The sequence below is a fragment of the Narcine bancroftii genome, chromosome 3 (assembly GCF_036971445.1).
Source record: "Narcine bancroftii isolate sNarBan1 chromosome 3, sNarBan1.hap1, whole genome shotgun sequence".
Lineage (NCBI taxonomy): Eukaryota > Metazoa > Chordata > Chondrichthyes > Torpediniformes > Narcinidae > Narcine > Narcine bancroftii.
Window position 1 is genome coordinate 64,117,927 of NC_091471.1, and position 22,788 is coordinate 64,140,714.

At 39.6% G+C, this 22,788-nt stretch overlaps 1 protein-coding gene across 3 annotated transcripts in view; it reads left to right on the forward strand.

The window, feature by feature from the left end:
• Positions 1-22,788, forward strand: part of LOC138757217 (myosin-IIIa) — a 171,964-nt gene that overhangs the window by 90,535 nt on the left and 58,641 nt on the right. For all 3 annotated transcript variants that reach the window (XM_069924200.1, XM_069924198.1, XM_069924199.1), the window contains exons 10-16: positions 3,097-3,216; positions 3,507-3,607; positions 5,368-5,454; positions 5,537-5,602; positions 8,010-8,123; positions 13,938-14,049; positions 18,570-18,616. In XM_069924200.1, coding sequence (XP_069780301.1) covers positions 3,097-3,216; positions 3,507-3,607; positions 5,368-5,454; positions 5,537-5,602; positions 8,010-8,123; positions 13,938-14,049; positions 18,570-18,616 — 647 coding nt within the window. The remainder of the gene's footprint in view (positions 1-3,096; positions 3,217-3,506; positions 3,608-5,367; positions 5,455-5,536; positions 5,603-8,009; positions 8,124-13,937; positions 14,050-18,569; positions 18,617-22,788) is intronic.

Consider the following 22,788-nt stretch of genomic DNA (forward strand, 5'->3'; position numbering starts at 1 on the left):
AGCAGATTTGCTTCCAATACTTTTATCAATATCAATGTTCAAGGAACTATTTTTAAAAGTATTTTTTTTTAAATTTTCAGGTTTTGCTGTGGGTTGTTTGCAGGAGTTTCTTGGAGGCTGATTATTACAGATACCATGAAGAATTAGTAACCTTTTGTAGTTTTCCTTTGGGGGGGGAAATGAAAGGAGCAAATTATTTTGATGTTTGTTCCACCTAAAGGACAAATGTCTTCTTAAAATGTTTGCACTGTGCCAGTGTTGTACTATTAGTCATTGGTTTTGTTATAGGATTACAGAACTTAATATTGTGACAGATTGTTATATTTTCTAGTGTGTGTGTGTGTATATATATATATATATATATATATATACATACACATATATATATATACATACATATATATATATATACACATATACATATATATATATATACACATATACATATATATATATATACATATACATATATATATATACACATATATATATATATATATATATATATACACATATATATATATACATATATATACACATATTCTTTGGCTTGGCTTCGCGGACGAAGATTTATGGAGGGGGTAAAAAGTCCACGTCAGCTGCAGGCTCGTTTGTGGCTGACAAGTCCGATGCGGGACAGGCAGACACGATTGCAGCGGTTGCAAGGGAAAATTGGTTGGTTGGGGTTGGGTGTTGGGTTTTTCCTCCTTTGCCTTTTGTCAGTGAGGTGGGCTCTGCGGTCTTCTTCAAAGGAGGTTGCTGCCCGCCAAACTGTGAGGCGCCAAGATGCACGGTTTGAGGCGTTATCAGCCCGCTGGTGGCGGTCAATGTGGCAGGCACCAAGAGATTTCTTTAGGCAGTCCTTGTACCTTTTCTTTGGTGCACCTCTGTCACGGTGGCCAGTGGAGAGCTCGCCATATAACACGATCTTGGGAAGGCGATGGTCCTCCATTCTGGAGACGTGACCCATCCAGCGCAGCTGGATCTTCAGCAGCGTGGACTCGATGCTGTCGACCTCTGCCATCTCGAGTACTTCGACGTTAGGGGTGTAAGCGCTCCAATGGATGTTGAGGATGGAGCGGAGACAACGCTGGTGGAAGCGTTCTAGGAGCCGTAGGTGGTGCCGGTAGAGGACCCATGATTCGGAGCCGAACAGGAGTGTGGGTATGACAACGGCTCTGTATACGCTTATCTTTGTGAGGTTTTTCAGTTGGTTGTTTTTCCAGACTCTTTTGTGTAGTCTTCCAAAGGCGCTATTTGCCTTGGCGAGTCTGTTGTCTATCTCATTGTTGATCCTTGCATCTGATGAAATGGTGCAGCCGAGATAGGTAAACTGGTTGATATATGTGTATATATATGTATATGTATATATATACATATATACATATACATATATATACACACACACATATATATATATACATATACATATATATATACACACACACGTATATATATATGCAAGGATGGACAACGAGATAGACAACAGACTCGCCAAGGCAAATAGCACCTTTGGAAGACTACACAAAAGAGTCTGGAAAAACAACCAACTGAAAAACCTCACAAAGATTAGCGTTGTCATACCCACACTCCTGTTCGGATCCGAATCATGGGTCCTTTACCGGCATTACCTACGGCTCCTAGAACGCTTCCACCAGCGTTGTCTCCGCTCCATCCTCAACATTCATTGGAGCGACTTCATCTCCAACATCGAAGTACTCGAGATGGCAGAGGTCGACAGCATCGAGTCCACGCTGCTGAAGATCAAACTGCGCTGGGTAGGTCACGTCTCCAGAATGGAGGATCATCGCCTTGCCAAGTTTGTGTTATATGGCGAGCTCTCCACTGGCCACTGAGACAGAGGTGCACCAAAGAAGAGGTACAAGGACTGCCTAAAGAAAGCTCTTGGTGCCTGCCACATTGAGCACCGCCAGTGGGCTGATATCACCTCAAACCGTGCATCTTGGCACCTCACAGTTCGGCAGGCAGCAACCTCCTTTGAAGAAGACCGCAGAGCCCACTTCACTGTCAAAAGACAAAGGAGGAAAAACCCAACACCCAACCCCAACCAACCAATTTTCCCTTGCAACCGCTGCAACCATGTCTGCCCGTCCCGCATCAGACTTGACAGCCACAAACGAGCCTGCAGCTGACGTGGACATTACCCCTCCATAAATCTTCGTCTGCGAAGCCAAGCCAAAGAAATGAAGAATATATATATATATATATATATATAATGTTAAAGGAGATAAATTGTGGTGTAGGTCACAGGCACACACAAACATTTCACTACACAGATCTCATTTAAAATGCCAGAGCTCTGCTCAAGCCAGACAGTCTGGCTCCCAGTGCCTTAGAAATTGCTTTGCTGAAGGACTTCACAAGTAGGTGTTAATTGCACATGCTGTGGAGTAATTGATTATTGATTTGGAAAGTAACAGATGAACGGACTCAAGAGATTTGGTCTGGTGCCGCGATCTGTCTTAAGTGTAGTTTGCTGTTCTTAAGAGGGTCATGTGGCTTTCTCAGAGAAAGGGGGAATTCAGTTCTACAGCCCAGCAGCAGTAGCTGGGACTGGAACATGACAAGGTGGCAAGCTTGTGGCAAAACCCCATTTTGGAAGATGGGTTGTGTGTTCTGATTTCAGCTTATTCAAAGCCCTTGTGGTCCATACAAGAGGAGATGGCTGTTTGTGTGGTGTTTCGCCTGAGATAAGGGAAACAGAAAAGGAACAATGAGATGACCTGAAAGAAATGTTATCATCTGGAAAACCCTGATGGGGCAAGTTTCTTTAGTAAGACACTGAAGTGGCTGATCAGAGGGAATCAGTTTGTGTCCAACGAGCAACATGTCTCTGAAAACCGGCAAGAGCCTTCCTGAGCACTAACCATTTAGCTTTCAAGCACCAAAGCCTGGTGAAGATTCATGAATGTTAAATTGTATAAAAATGAATGATTCCCTGTTGATACATCTGTGATGTAATCCAGAAGCTGCAGAATGAGGACTCGAGGATTAAAGTGCAGGTCACATTTGGTGCTGAACGAGTTGCAATGCTCTCTGTGTAGACTTTCTCATTTTGTCTAAATGTTATTATAGATGCCAGGGATTCTATTGCAAAGGTTGCTTATGGCAGAGTTTTCGGATGGATTGTCAGCAAAATCAACCAACTTCTAGCTGCGAAAGAGGCCATGGATATTGATGAGCTACGGGAGATCGGTATGTAACCCAAATGCTGTGAGTGTCGAAATCATGTGAGTTAAGCTGCAGAGATTCAAACAATGTTGGTGCACACAGGATAGTAGATGTTTGCAAAGTAAAATGAATTTGCTTTTCAGCATCTTGCTCTTGTTTACCTTTAGAAATACTCTAAAAGGTGTCATTTTGAATATGGGGAACATGACAGTTTAGATGGTTATGTTTTTTTGCTGTTTCCACCCATCAAAATCTCCTCAATTTGAATGAAGTTGCAAACAAAACTCTTGATTTGGATTTTGATTTATTTTTAGGTATATTGGACATTTTTGGATTTGAAAACTTTGCGGTTAACCGGTATGAACAAATGTGTATTAATTTGGCAAATGAACAGCTTCAGTATTTCTTTAACCATGTAAGTAAACTTAGAGTTACTAGGTTGGTGTTGGGTAAATGTTAGCATTTGAAAAATGTGAAGACATTTTATGCTAGTTAATTCTATATTTCAAGATTTGGGAAAGAGGGAAAAAATATTTGTTTTATTTTGAGCTGTAGGAATTTGTTTTTCTTTCTGTTGATTTTTTTAATCAGTAGACCCAAATTCTCGTAAGTGACTCTAAGTATTAACGTTAATGTGACATTGATGACTCTCCAGCATTAGCATTTGGAGAGTCATCAATGGGCAGTGCAGTATTCAGCTAGTAGAGATTCTGCTTCATGGTTCCAGTGACCAAGGTTTACTCCTGATTGTTGGTGGTCTCTGTGGAGCTTGCATGTTTTTCCTGTGATGGTTTGTGATTCCTCGAAGTTCTCCCATTTTCCTCCACATCCTAAAGATATGCAGGTTGATAGCTGAATTGGTATTCTAAATTGCCTTGGTGTTTGGTTGAGTGGTTCAATCTAGTCAAGTCAAGTTTATTGTCATTTGATTGTACAAGTACAACCTGACGAAACACCGTTCTCCGGTTCTCGGTGCCAAAAGCTGCGGAGACACAGCCAGACATAACGCATGTACAGACAAATAACACCTATGCAGAACAAGTGTTATAGCTATATGTATAATATTGTTTTGTGCAAATGAGTGTCAGATGGTTAATGTGAATAGGTCCTTTGGTCGTTCAGCAGTCTCACTGCCTATAGGAAGAAGCTGTTCCTCAGCCTGGTGATGCTGGCTCTGATCCTCCTCTATCTCTTCCCCGACAGCAGCCACTGAAAGATGCTGTGTGCAGGGTGGAAGGGGTCCGCAATGGTTTTGCACACCCTTTTCTGACAATGATTCCGGTAGATCACGGGGGGGGGGGGGGTCCATGGGGGAGGGTGGGCTGGGGAAGGGAGGGGGGTGTCTAGAGGTTGTTGATGGGAATGTGATGAGAATTTAAAAAAAAGATAAATGCAAATGGGTGATGTGCAGACTTAGTGGGTTCAGGTTCTTTCAGTGCTCTATGGTCCACATATAATTGCATTATTCAAGCAGTAAACTTCCTGTGGTCTCTTGGAATTGATCAGAAGGTTGACTGGGCTCGCGATATAAACATGTTTATCAAAAGCATTCTGAAATGAGGCAGATTGTAGTGAGTACCTGCAAGGCACAAGCCTAGCTATGTTGAGTATTCTCTAGATGTGTGCAATTGCAACGTCACTTGGAAAGCTTAGCATTCAAGTGCAGCCTTTTTCATGGTATGCTTTAACCACGGCCTCTCCATGGTGACAGTTTGTATCATCTGCAAAATACATGGCAGTTATTTGTCTGGGTAAGTATCTCCCAAACCCATGTCTCTCATCAGCACCACCTCCTGAACAAATAAGGATATGTGTCGACTGGCCTTGTTAGTCATGCCCATATCCTGTATAATGAATAACAAAGGTATTTAAATTGGTTCTCCTTGCCACCATAATTTACAAATAAAGAAACTGGTTTTGTGAGGAAAGCAGTAAGCTTCCTGCACTCTGCTTTTGGCTTGTAGAGTTTCATGCTGCAAGCTTATCTCTAAATAATAAGAGCCTCAAAGGCCAGTCCAAATATGCAAAACAATACCTACTGCAATTATTGCTTGATCTCTGTTACCAGTACATCCCTCTCCTCCTTGTTCTGTGTGTGCATGTGTGTGTGTAGTGACCTTGTTGTATAGTTTTGAAATTAAAATCACAAATGAAATGCTATTTTTTTTCCTGCAGCACATATTTTTAATGCAACAGAATGAGTATAAGCAAGAAGAAATTGAATGGAAAACGATAACTTTTAAAGACAACAAATCAATTCTGGTAAATTTAAGAGCATTAATTTCTAGTTAGCTTTATTAATATGTTGCCTCAGTTTATTAAAGAATAAATCTTTTCTTTACAGGATCTGTTTTTAGCAAAACCATTAGGACTATTTTCCCTACTGGATGAACAAAGTGCATTTCCACAGGTGAGGAACTGAACAATAAAGAAAACATGACTGGTTTGTCAGGAATCCATTAAAACAAAAATAATTATTCAGAATTAAAATGCAACAGATTTTTGAAAATTTAATGAAGGTGCAAATTGACTGGTTTTGTGAGGAAAGCAGTATGTGGAGAGAAAAGCAGAATTTAACATAAAGAGCTTTCATCAGAATTTGCTGATAAAGGTCATGAAACAAACTGTTAAATCTGTCCCCATAGATACTGACTAACCTGTAGAGTATTTCCAGAATACATTGTTTCTATAAATATTCAAGCTTCCCATTTAATTCAGTTTTATGATTTGTAAAAAGCAAAGTAGAAGCTCCTTTCCATTTAAAAAAAAAAGGTGCAGGTAATTCCCTTCTCCATCCCCTTCCTCTTATGCTGTGTAACTCAAGAAGTACAATAGAAATAATCTTACCCGTTCAACAGATCCAAGTGTTGAGCAGTCCCAACCATAGTAATATGGTCTTTTTAATGTCATTTGTCTCCTTCTGTTGAGTGATTATGAAGAATCTCTCATAAATCTGGCTGTCCTCAGAAAGTCATTATTATTATGTCTTTGCTAGCAATTCCACCCAAGGTATGATCCTAACCAGTAAGTCCACCATAGACCCAAATGCTGTGTCTTTACAACAAGCTTCTTCTCAATCATCCTGGCTATAACAATGCACCTCACTTTGAAAAGCTTCATGCCAAATTGCAGCTGGCCTACTGGATTAACATGATTGTGTTTAAATTTTTCTCTGTTCCAGAACCAAGATCAGCCTAGCCCTAATCATCAATTTATAGTACTAATCTACAAGCTGAGCAAAATCTGCCACTGAAATTCATGAGAAGATGGGTCTTGAACAAAATATCTATCCCTTGACACCCATGATGTATGGGAATCTGCATCTCAGTGAAAATAGACTGATGACAGGATTCAGCCCTGAATCCTGTGCCCGAGAACTGATTAAGGCCAAACAAAATGTTTAAAAACCTCAAACCCAGCACTAAGCTTGCAGTCCTTCACATGCTCTGGCCCCTACCGTCCTGTACTATTATGGAATTAATGCACCTTGAACTAGGAGGATACTTTTAATCATTCATCATTTAACTGGTTAATTTTACATTGATAATTTTTTTAAAATTATGAATTGTAGACTTAAAGTTTAGGTAACTTTTATACCGTTAAAAGTTATCTGGCACCTCTAGGTATGGGTGGTGTAAGGTAAAACATCATGAGATGGGAATGTGTAGGGAGTTACCCGGTACAGGGCTGTAACAAGAAGGGGAGGTGTCCTTGTACTCCTGTTAGGTAAAACATCATGAGATGGGAATGTACAGGGCTGTAACAAGATGTGAATGCATCCTTGTACTTACAAGATAAGAGAGACATTGATGGATTGAGAGGCAGGAAGCTAGCAGGGAAAGGATAGCAACAGTTTTAGTCATTGGACAAGTAATGATATGATGATGTTCTAAGCACATATCCAAGGGTATAAAAAATCACCATTTTGCTGATAACGGCAGAATGCATTCTCCGACTAACATGGTTAGTTGCAAGTGTTACAATCCGGTAATAAAGAACAAAGAACCCTGATTTCGACTCAGCCTGGTGTTTGTCTCACTCATTCATGAACAAAGCAGACCTAACAGTGGATGCCAGATAAATGAGTTTTATGGTTGTTGCTTGACACTCACTCTTACAATACCTAACTCCTGCCCCTGCTTAAATAATTTAAAAGACAAAAAATACTTATACTGCACTTACACTGAACAAATTTCACTTGCATGAATATATTAACCTTAAAGCATTTTACTTTATTTTCAATCACATTCCTTGAAAACATTTAACCATAACTATATCTGCAGATATCATCCCCTCTATGGAGCTGGCTGAAAGATGAACAATAACATTATAAATAATTAAACCCCCCCCCTCCCTAGTTTACAAATAATGCCTTACTTAATAATACACGAATAAAGATGATAACTCTTACTAAGCAGGGATAAGGAGACACCCCAACAGCGAGTGACATCAACCAGCTCTTTATCCTAGACGCCATTTTATTCAAATGCAACTTTATTCAAACACCTGCTATGAGCAAAACATGACCAAGTCACTCCACTGGCTGAATATTTGCTCCCATCTTCATCAAAGCTTTGTTACTTCAGAGAACATTTACTTTTACAATTTTAAACTTTTATTTAATTTTTTATGTAGTCCAACTTATTTATTTATTTTCCTCAATTTTCTTTTGCTGGTTGCTTGAATTCTGATTAACAGGGGTTTTGCTGCATTTGAAACCAGTCTATTTTGATGTTAATCTAAGGCATGTTTGCTAACAAAAAATGATCATTGGTAATATTTGTGAAATAAGCAAATGCCTTTTTTGTACATTGCAGGCCACTGACAAGACCTTTGTGGAAAAGTTAAATGGTAGCTTCAAAGGAAATCCACATTATAAAATAGGCAGAAGTCATAATCTAGTATTCACAGTGGTACACTATGCAGGAAAGGTAAGGGTGTTACTTTTGTTTCAATGAAGAGATTACAATAAAAAAATGTTTAATTGGTATTGCTAACATCCAAAGATAAAGCGTGTGTTAATAATCTTGTAACTTTTTTGACATGGTCCTTGATAATACTAATTGGGTGACCTGGATGTATTTTTTTTTGTTCTTGTTATTAAAGTTACATTAGAGTCAATTGAATGTCAAGGGTATAAATCAGGAATTTTTTGATGAGAGTACTGTTTTTGCAGAACTTAAAGAAAAATTTTCAAAGCAAAGATGTTATCAATCCAGCCATCCATTAGGTCTTTGAAATTAATAATTGACAGAATATCAATTTTTTTTTTCGAGTGGAACAAGAAAGTATGCAGATACTGTGATTATAGTAAACACAAAAGTGCCAGAGAAACTCAGCAGGTCCTGCAGAGTCCTTAGGGGGCAAGGATATATAACCAATGTTTTGGGTCTGAAGCATGTGACCTGCTGAGTTTCTCCAGCACTTCTGTGCATCAAATTTTTAAAATGTGGCTAAATCTTATGGTTTTCAACACCAAACGAATGACCCCATCTTGCTTTGTCCTTCTCCCCTTTGCCTCTACCCCACCAGAAAGGGCAAGGGCTGATTTAAGTATGCCCTTGTACTTTCCTAACACTCCTTCCTCCCCCCCCACCCCAAACACCACCTCCAGTCTCCTTGGCTCTGGGGAACAAAATCTCAGCCTGTCCAGCCTCTTTATAATTCAAGCCCATCAATCCAGGTATTGTGGCTGTGAATCTTTTCTGCATCCATTCCAGCTTTGAGACCTCTTTCCTACAGCTGGGCAACCATAATTGTGCACAATAGTCCAAGTGCAGTCACACAAATGTCTTGTAACGTGATGTCTCACTTGTAGTCAGCGATCTGGCTGATGAAGGCAAGCAACCCAAACAGGTCTTCACCATTCTGTCACAATTTTATGGAACTATGTTCCTGTACCCCTAGGTGTCTGTCTCTATTCTACAACACTCTCCAGGCCCCAACCATTTGCTGTGCAAGTTCGGTCTTGGTTTAACCTACCAAAGTATGACATTTTGAAGTTTTGGGCCAGAAATTTTCATCAGGAAAGCCTGAAATCGGACAGATGCCTGAATAAGAAGGTGGGGTTGAAGAGGAAGGAGGAGGAGCCCAGATTTGCAGATGGATGTAGGCGATGGGGAGGAGAAAAAAAAGGAACTGTCACCATGAACACTAGGTGCAAGCAGAAGTGCTAACAATTGGCTCTTTAATTGAGGAGAGAGGAGGAAAATTTAAGAACAAAGCAAAGGTTTAAAGAAAGTGCCACATATAATCCTGGGAAATGTTCACCCTGGAGTTATTAGCTTTGAAGCAGATAATTTGGTTAATTTTTTTTTACATTCTACCTGGTTTTGTGCAAAGGTAAGACCATTGTGGCATGATATCGCTAAAACACTAATAAGAGTAACAGGAGGGACCTTCCCACACGACCCAGAGCTGTACCTTCTGGGCAAACTTATGGACGTGAGCTACAAACTGACTAAATTTCAAATTTGCTTTCTTAAAGTAGCTGTGGCCAAGAAGTGTATAGCAATCACCTGGAAATCCAACTCTCCCCTTCTTATTGCTTGATGACCGGCAGAGTTACATAGTTGTATACCCATGGAGAAAATTTCTTACAATTTAATTAAATATGATACTGCAGCATTTGCTATGGCAGCGCTATGGAATAAAGAACATCCATGCAGTGTGAGGGTGAACCAGTAATTGACTTTATTATTTGAATCCCTCACGCTGTACATAAGGGAACACCCACTTCTGGTGACATGTGCGCCAGCTTCCGGAAGTGATGTCACGGTGTCATTCCCTGGCCAAAGGTGCGCCTCCCACTACAATACATTCTTTAAGATAGGGTAACCATGCTTGGATTATGTAGAGCCGCAGTTATAAATTTGACCCTTCAATGTATGTAACAATGTGATATCCCCGAAAAAGAATTATGAAAAATGGGAGCTCTAATAGTACGTCAAGTTATATTTTTGTATTTGAGGGATGAGGACGGAAAATCCCATAGATTTTATAAATATTTAATACAGGTAGTCCTCGACTTCCGACCTTTGCAAGTAATGTCCACCCGCACTTATGACCAAATTTAAAAAAAAAATTTATTATAACGACTGTACAAGTACATTGTATTAAAAATATTGTATACAGAGGTCCCAGTTCTCCAACTTGAGGTCATACACTGGGAACTACTGTATACTTAATCTGCATAAAAGTTTAAAGATTGTGTGAAAATGGAAAATAAAATATTTTAGTAAAAATTCTTTTGCTTCTATGGATTAAATTTAGCAGGAGCAAATTTTGTTGAAAACTGGCAGCTTCTGTGAACATTTATTGCCAATGCATTGCAATATGGTTTGCAATTGATAGAAGACTGCTGGCATTAGGCATCTCCCATATCTTGAGAATGTTTAGTTCAAAGGCTTAATCCCACCCATCCTGTTTAGAATAATGTTTCTCTGGCATTATCAATTAGTTAACTTTGTCAGATGGCATTAGTTACTAATCTGCAGCCAAAATCTTAATTGATATATTAATCCTGGTCTGCATTTCTGGCTAGTCATTATCACAATGGCTTTTCTGCATTTCCTCTTGGAAGTCAGTCAAAGAACAGTAAATGTGTATAGCTCTATTAGGTGCGAAGGGAAAGTTTTTTTTAACCAAAAATAGTCTATCTTCAAAATCCAAGTCAGAATACATCAACATGCTGCTGGTTCTCAAATTTAAAAAAATTAGCTATTTACAGATATTGCACATTGTAACCTATTGTGAATGCTATCAATGCTTTTTACATGGAAAAATTAATTTGGCCCCAGTCCACATGATCAAGTGTTTGTTTGACCTACTCAGTAAACTCCTGAAATTTTACTTTGATCTCTGGATGGAGATAACATGAGCAAAGCTGTGTTTACTATGGAATTAATGACAACAATAAGCTTACTATCATGTACATTGGACAATGTACACATGCATCAAAATTATTACTTGCTGCAGCCAAACAGGTACTTCATGAAGAAAATGACAATAGAATACATTAAATGAAAAGCAATAAATACAAAAGATAGATAATGTTAACAATTACCATAAGCACAAGAAAAAAGTGACATTGCAGTAATGTAGACAATCCTTTTGTGTTGGTGAAGCCGTACATGATGAATGTAACAAGAGGTTCAAGATTCTGATAGTTGTTAGATACCCTTCTTGAACCTAGAGGTGCTGATCTTCAGGATTCTGTACCTTCTGCCCAAAGGTAGCAGTGTGATGAGGATCTTTTATGGATGTTAAAAGCCTATTTGAGGCAGTGCATGAGAGGTTGTATATCTGTGATGGATCTGGCTATGTTTGGCCCTTCTACATTCCTGGTCATTCAAATTCGCAGTCTGTATACTCTCAATAGTGCACCTATAGAGGTTTGATGGGCCATTTTGGGTGTATCCTAATTGGAAGCCAAAAATGAACCAAGAGATCTGTAAACTGAATATTAGATCAATGGAATTTGAATCAGAAGATTAAGGAATGTACAGAATGACCAGGTGTAACCTCTGGAAAGTTTTAACAACACAAAAATGACAATTTGGACCAAGCTGGAGTCTCAGACAGTCAGCTGGACTTTCAACAGCAAATGCAGGGCTTGCATGCCATCAGATCCCATAGGCAAAATCATTAATATTGATGCATCTGTTTGGGACGAGCTCAAGGAACGAAAAACAATGAGGAACACTGTGAGCTCTCATAGATTCTGGCACCTGTTTCTTAGGCAGATGTGAACAGAACATTCAAGAGGCTGAATCCTCAAAGTATCCAGATTTATTGTAAGAGTTCATACATCTAGTACACAGAATATATATCTAGCCTGCTTGTCACTTCAGAATCAGAATTTATTGTCATGAGCATGTCACGAAATTTGTTGTTTTGTGGCAGCATCACATTTCAAATATTTATAAGAACCACCTTGCAAATTAACTAAAAATAATGCAAGGAAAAGTCAAAGGCAGTGTCAGTGATTCATTGTTCTTCAAAGAATTCCAGTAGGTTCGTCGAGCAAGATTTTCCCTTAAGAAAATCATGCTGGCTTCAAGTACTCCAGTGGTTCCCAAACCTTTTCTAGCTGCCACCCCTTTGGCTTCCAGGCCACATCTCTAGTGCCTCATTTCCCCCCCCCTCCCCCCAACCACACACACACCACAAATACAACAAACACACACCTCTTTCTGGGTATTGAGTCCACTGCAAATTTAAAACAACTATTGTTTCGTCCTTGTAACTTGTAGATAGATACGGGTGGAAGGTACTGATTGTATGAACCCACGAATTAGTATCGGTATTGTTTTTCAAACTTGCATCAGAACATTACTGGTTTGCATGCAGGTGCATGTGTGTCTCTTGTTATGTATTGGTGTCATGTGTAAATAAAGTTCGACGTTTTGTACTGACACGTAGAGAGGATTGCCACCTTTTGAACCCTTTGATCATTTTTCTACCACAGATTGACACTATGAGAATGGTTCAAGGAAGAACGGCTAGGTAATTGGGTGAGAGTGATGTTCTGGCAAAAGGCTAAAAATGAAGGGCCGCATGTGTACAGGGGACAGAGTATCGATGTCAATCAAAAGTACTGCTGGATTCAGCAGTCTGGCCAGCATACTGGAGAAGCATCGCAAGGCAGTGGAATGGTTAGATAGCGTGGACTTGGGAGGAGATTGGCCACCATCTCTTGTCCCTCCTCAAAAAGGAGTTCACAGGACATAAGAGGAGCCATAGAGGGATCATTTGGCTGTTGACAGTCTTCCTGCGGAACCGACACGAAGCCTTGAAACGAAAGGAACATGAGATCAACCAGTTAAAATTTGATGTGTAAATGTTGCTGCAGTGTTGCTCCTGGATGGGGAAGCCTGGGCCAGAGAGAATAAAGGCATGCAGCCTGACAGGCCTTTGGCCCTCATATCTGTCCATTGAGCACCCAATTGTACTAATCCTACACTGAGGGGAGGGAAACAAAACAATCTGCAAATGCTATGATTTCAGTAAAAATCATATGGAAGAACTCAGCAGGTCTCGCAGCATCTGCAGTAGGCAAAGAAATATCACCAACATTTCAGGCCTGAAACCTCCAGCAATATCTGTGTTTTTAACCCTTCACTGAACTCACTCCATTCTCACCTCATTCCTCTGAGTTGGCATAAATTTTTCATTGCTATCTTAGCAGACCCTCAACTGCCCTAATACTGACATGACCGTCTCCCATTCATATGTATATGAATATATGCTCATCTTTGGCACAGCTGCTTTTTAAGAACAATGGTTGACAGCTTGTTCGTTGTGTAATTATAATAAAAGCAAATCTGATGAAAATACAAGGCTGTGGTTTCTGGTAAAATGATTAGCAGTGTTTGGCTCTTTCCATGTATTTCCCACTGCTTCCCTCCACCTCTGGCTCTTTCCACCTATCTCTCACATCCCTCCCTCCCTGGCTCTGGCTCTTGCTATATATCTACCCCACCCCCCCCCCCCCCCCCACCCTTGCTATGGCTCCTTCTGTATCTCATCCCCTTGTCCTCCAATATGCTTCACCTACCTCATTCCTAATCCCTTTATTTTGCTTTTCAATTTTGTGTGTGTGCACATGTACTATTTTAGAACTAAGTCACTAAAGGGGAAGACTAAATGAATTGCTTGCAAAAGAATCTTGTATTAGCTTGAGCTTTTGGTACAACTTGGGCCTGTAAAACAATTTTTGACTGCTTCTTTTTCTTCTTCTGCAGGTCCAATACAATGCATCTGGTTTTTTGGAAAAAAATAGAGACACTATTCCAGCAAGTATTCGAGGACTGTTTATTCATAGCGTCACTCCACTGCTAAGTGTACTTTTTACAGGTAGAAGTCATTGCAAACATTTTAGACAAAGCTGAGCAGTTAAATGCAGTAACATCTTGCCTTTTAAATTTATATTTAGACATACTGCACGGTAACAGTCCCTTTCAGCCCATAACCCCGTGCCACCCAATTACACCCAAGTGGCCAACATTCCCGGTATGTTTCGAATGGTGGGAGGAAACCAGACCTCCAGGGAAAACCCATGGCAGAACAGGGGGAGAACGTTCAAACTCCTTGCAGACTTGATGGGATTCAAACCCTGGACCCAGTTACTGGCACTGTAACAGTGTTGTGCTTTCCACTACTTAGCAAAGACATTTTTACTTTGTGCATTCTGACTGTTAGATAACTGCTGCAACAAATGGATAGCACATTTGTACACTTAGTAGAGCCAGTTTAATCCTGACTTCTGGTGCTGGTCGCAAGGAGTTTGCAAGTTCTTCCTGTGACCACGTGGATTTCCCACTGGGTACTCCAGTTTACTCCCACATCCCAAAGGCGTGTACATTAGCTAATGCAACTTGCTTATAGTATGTATGAAAATGGTTAAAATGTTGGGCAGTTGATGGGAATTAATGTGGCATTAACGCCTCAAACCGTGCATCTTGGCGCCTCACAGTTTGGCGGGCAGCAACCTCCTTTGAAGAAGACCGCAGAGCCCACCTCACTGACAAAAGGCAAAGGAGGAAAAACCCAACACCCAACCCCAACCAACCAATTTTCCCCTGCAACCGTGTCTGCCTGTCGCGCATCGGACTTGTCAGCCACAAACGAGCCTGCAGCTGACGTGGACTTTTTACCCCCTCCATAAATCTTCGTCCGCGAAGCCAAGCCAAAGAATGTATAACAGGTGCTCTCTGGTCAATGTGGACTAAAAAGCCTGTATCTGTGTTGTATTTCTCTCTGACTCTGTGACAGTATTTCATTGGACATAGACTAACAAAAGGACACAGTAAAAAGGAAATATTAGAAGTTTTGATTAAAAGTTTTAAAACAGTTCTCACCTAGTTAGAGGTCAAGTTCCTAAAGAACACCATTATTACAACAATATTCTTATAACGGGAACTACAGTAAATCAACTTCAGAGCTCAGAATTTTTCCCCATTTTAATTAGTTTGTTTGGCAAACTCCTTCCCACCAATCCAATCAAAAAATAAATGCTGCCAATTTTAAGGATCTGTGTTTGGAATGCAGACTTCTAAATGTGCTCCATATCCCTTTTTGCTGGAAATTAAATCTTTGTTTAAGGTGCCAAATTAAACTAAGTACAGGTAGTACAGACTTCCGACCCATGCGGCTTGCGTCCATCCGCATATACAACCAAATTTTTTTTAAAATGTATATAAGAAATAATATAAACTTTATGCAGTTTATGTTGTATTTGGACCAACTATAAAAGGAATACAGGGCATGTAAGAGGCAAAATGTGGCGTTCCGGGGTCCCTAGGCTGGACATGACCATCTTGCTACCTGTGCACATGTGTGTGTTCATTGGCGCGTGCGCTATGGGTTTGCGTATTGGAATTGGTTGCCACGTGCTAATGGCGCAAATTCAATATCATTAGAAGTAAGGTTAGGAGTGATTACGTGAGCAGTGGCAGGGATTACGGCTTGTGGCAGAATGAGTCAATGAGAGGCCTGAAGCATAAAGATGTAAATTTGACCTTTGATCTTGCAAATTTTGAAACTATGTTACAACAAAATTGAGAAAGGCGTACAAAATAATGTGGAAAAAATGCAGGAAATTATTAAATTTGTCAACCCTACGTTGAATATTGTATTCCATTCTGATCACGTCACTACAGGAAGGATGTGGATGATATAGAGAGGATGCCTAGAAGATTTACAAGGATGCTGCTTGGATTAGAGAGCATGCCTGATGAGGATAGATTGAGAGAAGTTAGTCTTTTCTCCTTGGAGCGATGGAGGATGAGGAGTGACCTGACAGAGGTGTATAAGATGATGTGAGACCATGTTCATGTAGATGATCAGGGGCTTTTTCCCAGAGCTGAAATGGCTAGCTTGAGGAGTTTTAATGTGCTTGGGAGTAAGTACAAGGGTTGTAAGAGGCAAGTTCCTCAGATAGAGAGTGTTGGGTACATAGAATGTGCTGCTGGCAACAGTAGGATATTTTAAAAGACCGCTAGATAGGTACATGGAACTGAGTAAAATGGAGGGTTATACAGTAATAAATTCTAGGGACTTGGAGTAAGTTAGATTTCAGAAGCAGGAAACGGGAAGGGCTCATGAGAATTGTATGGTAGCCAGGAAGGAACTTAAGAAAGGACTTGGAAGAACTCAAAGGGGGCAAGTAGGATTAATGAGAACCCCAAGGTGTTCTATGTGTATGTGAAGAAAAGAAAGATGATTAGAATGAAAGTCAGGCCACTTAAGCATTAAGGAGGCAGCGTGCTCCTGGTGCTGACTAGGTTGGGGAAGTCCTAAATGAATACTTCGCTTCAGTATACACCAAAGAAAAGGACCTTGATCAGGGTAAGGGAGGAATAGAACAGACTTATGTGCTGGACAATATTGAGATTAAGGAAGAGGAAGTAATGGATCTACTTAAAAACATTAAGGCTAATAACTCCCCAGGGCCAGACGCGATATACTCCAAGTTGCTCCAGAGGAAGTGAGGTTACCAATAGCTGGGGCAGTAGCAATGATCTTTGAGTCCTCCTTGGTCACAGGAGAGGTACTGGAGGATTGAAGAATGGCAGATGTGGTCCATTTGTTAAAAAAATGTAATAGGGAGAATCCTAGGGATTATAGTCTGATGAATCTTGCATCAGTGGTGTGCAAATGATTGGAGAGGATTCTTAAGGATAGGAATTATGAGCATTTGGAGAAATACAGTCTTCTCAAGGGTAGTTTGCATGGCTTTGTGAAGGGAAGGCCTCACAAGCCTAATTGATTTTTGAGGAGGTGACAAAGAAATTGAAGGTAGGGCAATAAGATCCCACTTGAGAGACTCGTTCAGAAAGTTAGCAGGCATGGGATCCCTGGAGCTTTGCCTCTGTGGATTAAACATTGGCTTACATGAAGGAAACACAGAAGTAGTGGTGGTAGTGGTTCTCCTGGAGGTTACTGACTAGTGGAATTCCACAGGTATCTGTTCTGGGACACCTGCTTTTTGTGATTTTTATAAATAGCCTGGATGAAGAGGTGGAAGGATGGGTCAGCAAGTTTGTGGATAACACAAAGGTTGGAGGAATTGTGGATGGAGCTGAAGGTTGTCATAAGTTACAAAAAGGTATAGACAGGATGCAGAGTTGGCATGAAAGAGGCAGATGGAGTTCAATCGGATAAGTATGTGGTGATGCAGTTTGGAAGGTCAAATCAGAAGCCATATAGGGTTAATAGTCAGATACTTACCAGTGTGGAGGAACAGAGAGACCTTGGGGTTCAAATCGATACATCTCTCAAGGTAGCTACACAGGTTGATAGGATAGTTAGGTAGGCCTATGGGAAACTGGGCTTAATTAATAGGGGGATTGAGCTCAAGAGTCGAGAGGTCATGTTGCAACTTTACAAATCTCTGGTGAAACTACACTTAGAGTATTGTGTTCAGTTCTGGTCACTTCATTACAGGAAGGATATGGAACCTATGGAGAGGGTGCAGAAGGAGATTTTCCAGGATATTGGCTGGAGGGAAAATAAGTTTGGATTTGAAGTTAACAGAGCTGGGACTTTTCTCTTTAGAGAAAAGATGAGAGGAGACTTGATAGAGGTCTATAAAATTCTGAAATACATAGATAAGCCAGCACCTTTTCTCCAGACAGGAATAGCAAACACTATGGGACATCTATACCAGGGGAGGCATCAGGGGTACATTTTTTTAATGGTGTTGTGGTTGCCCAGAATTCCTTGCAGGAATGGTGGTGGAGGCTGAAACATTATGGGTATTTAAGAGACTCTTAGAGAGGCACATGGATGAAAGAAAAATAGAGGATTATGAGATAGAAGGATTTAGATTTCTTTTTGGTAGGAACATCGGGGACTAAGGGACCTGTACTATGTTACTGGGTTGGCACAGCACTGAGCCGAAGAGCCTGTGCTGTCCTGTAGATTTCCATGTTTTAAGTTTGTGTGTAATGGCAAATTAATTTTAGGAGATGGTACTTTTCGGTAGGAAGAACAAATAATCTAGACATGGCTAAATGAATGGGATGGAGGTACAGGAGGATCTTTGTATTGAAAGAGTGGAGGGACAGCAAGATTAAAAGCATTAGAATTATTGATTCTGAAAGTCAGTACTGGCAGGACACCTTGAGTAAGATAAATAGAAGCAAATTTAATAGCAATGCATTGTTGAGCTGGAGGGTTTGTTTGTACGTAGTGCTGAAGATTTTTTAATTCCAGTTTACAATGCTGTGTGTGAGCCATCTTTGCATTGAGCTTCATTCATGGCAGAAACCAGGAAAAGGAGAAATTATTCTCAAAAGAAATTTGCATCGATCGATTAAATAAATAAAAAATATTCTAGTTTATTTGATGCTGATATCAATTCTTCATTACAGCTACAGTCTCAAGAACAGGAACATTAATGGCTCATCAAAGACCAAGGGTAAGTTGTTATAAAACTAGTAAAGCAAATATTAATGCTGGAAATCTTAAATAATGTGCAGATCCTCAGCAGGTCAGGCAGCATCTGTGGAGAGATAAACAATTAACGTTTCTCCTGAAAGGTCATTGATCAGAAATGGAAAGGTGAGAAAAATGATTATTATTACCATATTGCTGGAAATCTGAAACAAAAGGATGCAAGAAATGTTCAGTAGAGTGATTAACAAATATGGAGGAAAAGAAACTGTTCTGTGTTTTTTTAAAAAAAACTTTATTTAAAAACTAATCAAAATACAGTTAAACATAACAAAGAAAAGTGAAGAACAAATTTTTATATATTAAAAAAAACCCTCCCACCCCTTCAGCCAGCTCCCTTAAGGGGAGCCAAATATAAAAACAATACAGTTAATATAAAGAATATTTCAAAGTATTTCCAAATTCATATACTCCAAATAAGGAGACCACATTTTAACAAAAAACAAATAATTAGCATGTATTTTCTGTGTTCTGAAACAAATGAAAATGACTGGATATCTGAAATTGTTGATTCATTATCAAGATTCAGTGTCTGCAGTATGCCTTTGTGAAAATTGAGGTGCTGTTTCTCAAGCTTACATTGAGCTGCATTGGAACAGTGGAGGGGCTGAAGAGAGATCAAAGTGAGAGTATCTAGCATTAAAATGGTAGATAGATGGAAAGTCGGGATCCCCTATAGAGAACTGGGTGAAGGTAGAGTGCAACTATTGTTTCTTGCATTTCATAGTTTCTGTCTTGTGTCCTTGTTACTCTCCATTTAACTCCTCCCCCCGGTCAGATCAGCTATGATTAAGAATATACAAGAGAGAAGCAAGAATAAGGTCATCTGACCATTCAAAACTATGCCGTCATTCATCAAGACCATGTGTTAACAAGCATTTGTAATCATCTTGTAGATGTTGTGAACAACATTTGTATCACCACAGGAAATCTAGGTCTCCTCCCTTTATTGTAGACATCATCCTTCCATCTCTACAATTTAAAACACCCTTGTTTTCTCACTATTCCAGTTTTTCCAAAAGGCTACTGATCTGAAATATCAGCTTTGTTTTTTTTTAAACTCCATAGATACAGCCTACTGCTGAGTTTGTTTTCATTCCAAGGCTTCAGTGGAATGTCAATCTCACTTGTAACTTCAGAGTATTATTTACATTATGAATCAAGATTAATAAATAATATTCATTATTTCATCACCTTGGTTCTTTTCCCCAGTCTGCACAAGTGGGCATCACGGTAACAATTAGCAGGACACTATTACAGCGCCAGCCACCCGGGTTTGAATCCAGCACTGTCTGTAAGGAGTTTGTAAGTTCTGATGTCCTGCAAGGCTTTTCCCCAGGTGCTCTGGTTTCCTCCCACTCTCCAAAAATATGAGAGGTTGTAGGTTAATTGGGTGAAATGGGGTGTGATGGATCTTAATGGCTAGAATTGGCTTCTACTGTGTGGAAGTAAAGTTTTAAAAATAAGAAAAACTTTGATGACCTCCAAACTCAAAAATTTGTAAGATTTGCCAAGTTGCAGTTTGGTTCACTTTTAGAAATGAGTGTCAGCACATTACTGTGGGTCCAGGTATGTTGGCCACAAGCCAATTGATTGTTCCAGAAATAAGAAGTAATACTTAACAAAGATGATCGACACAACCTGTTCCTCCAGAGTAACAAACTGGCTGGTGTGCAGGTCTCTTTTTCCCTTCTGTTGACAAGCTTTCTTCTGGTTATGCTTGTGTTCTCTTCAGATTTCATGCTTTGCATGTTTATTTTTCTTGAATCTTGCCTTCAATTGACAATTTCCAGAAAAATCGTACTGTTTCCTTTTTTATTTCAAAAATACACTTTACATTTGGTTAGAACAGTACTGAACAGGCCCCTCAACCTGCGATGTTTACATCATCCATGATGCCAAATTAAATCGCTGCTTTCCTGTGATACACATCTCTCAATTATCTGCATCTAGAACTATTTTAAATGTTACTATCCTACTGGCTTCCACCATTACCCCTGGCAGCCTTTTCCAAGCATCTACCACTCTTTTTTTTAAAAAAAGTATGCCTTGCACCACTCCTTAAAATTCCTTGATTATGTCCTTTAGTATTTCATATTTTTACCCTGGGGGAAAAAGATTTTGTCCAACCATCCAGTTTATACCTCTTATAATTTTATAAACATATCAGGTCTCCCCTCTGGCCACGAAGTTCCAGAGAAAACGACCTGAGTTTGTCAAGCACCTTTAGTCCATCTTTAATTCATACCCTCCAATCCAGACAACATTTTGGTAAATCTCTTCTGTACCCTTTTCAAAGCCTCCACATCCTTCCCAGAATTGTAAACAACAAATTTATTTTTATTTGATACAAGACCTGGCACCTATTCTTCTGATTGAAGCCAAACTTTATCATCATTGTTCACTCCCTTCCAATCTGATTTACTCCTTGAATGTACTAATAGTCTGGAATTCTGTCTTGATGGTCTGTGGACATTTTGCTCTTATTTGGGATTCTGGTCCTATTTGCTTTAACATCAGGATGTTTGACCTTTGAAGGTTAGTAGGCAGCATCCAAGGGCAGATTTGATAAAGGAATATAAAATTGAGGGATAGAGTTAAAAAGGCAAGCAGGCTTTTTCCACTGAGGTTAGATGAAAAGAATAAGAGGGCATGGATTAAGGATGAAAGGTAAAATGTTTAAAGGGAACATTGGAGGGAACTTCTTCATGTAGAGAGTGGTGAGAGTGTGGAAAGAGCTGCCAGCTGAAGTGGTGAATGCCCACTAAATTTTGTCATGTAAGAAAAATTTGGTTAGGTACATGGATTGGAGGGGTATGGAGGAGCTTGGCAGTGTAATAGTTCAGTATAGACTAGATGAGTTGACGGGTCTGTTTCTGTCCTATAATGTTCTATAATCCTTACCCTCATTGCTTTAGGCCACCGGACAGCCATCAGTCAAACCATTGGTACTTGATTTTGAGTAATTCCATATTTTTAATCTTGAACAAATTGTAGAACTATCATTTTCTTGTTTTGAATCTGTGACATATGCAAGTGAGAATAAAATATTAATATAGAAGTGGAGATAGAACTCAAAACAGTGCTGATATTTTCTCCCTGCATGAGGGATAGAAATAATGGGAGCTTTAAAATTGTCATTAGGAACTACAAGAATAGATGAGTAATAATTACATAAAGGAAGAAATTTTGAAAAATAATGAGTTCTGCTTGATTCAATCTATGAAGGAGGTGTGAAAGAAACTGCAGCATTCCTTTAAAATAAAGATGAAGTTGGTGTATGATTAGCTCCCCTAGTGTACTTACTCCAAAGTAGATTTATTTATGTAATGCTTTGACAGTATTAAATTAAATGGATCAATAGCAGCGTCTGTAAGTGGGAATACAATTCACAATTTGGTTGAAAGTTGATTTGGAAAACTATTGTCTTTATAGGCAATTAAATGGCTGAAAAGAGGCTGAAGTTTAGAAAGAGGGATGCAGGGATTAATGCCATTAAATGAGGGCACTGCTCCCACCATTCAGTTTGGAAATGGAGTAAAAGTCAAAGGTGGGGCCAGGCTTGTTTTTTTTTAAACAAAAAAAGACTGGCATCAAGGAGGATTGAGGGGGGTGTGGAGGCATGGAAGAACTGAAAATTAGCCTTTTAAATTTAGTGCATTGGAGAATATTGAGCCAAAAAGGATTAATGAAGAAAAAAGTTATTGATCAGCAGAGATTTTCGTAGGACCTGGTAGGATTTTTGTTAGTTAGTTTGAAGTGAGATTAGCAAGAAAAAAAATTTGTGTGCGCCTAGATAAGTGTTCCATTTCCAGGTTAGAAACCAAAGTTTGTCATGCAACAAGATTGTTCAGGAAAATGTTTACTTCCACATTGAAGCTCAAAACTGGGTCAGATTAGATGCCAAAATTCTATACAATTTTCTTCACCCCAAGCAGTTGATTAATGGAGGGGTCTGGTGACAGTGGAGGCAAATTTTATGGCAGGGATTAAAATTTGCTTTTGTTAGGTTAAATTACCTGCAACTTATTGTCATACAGCCAATTGATCGGGCAAAGATGCTTTGTGTTATGGCTGGATTTCATTAGTATTTGTCGAAGAAGTACAGCATGTACATAGAAGTTTAAGGCCAGATCC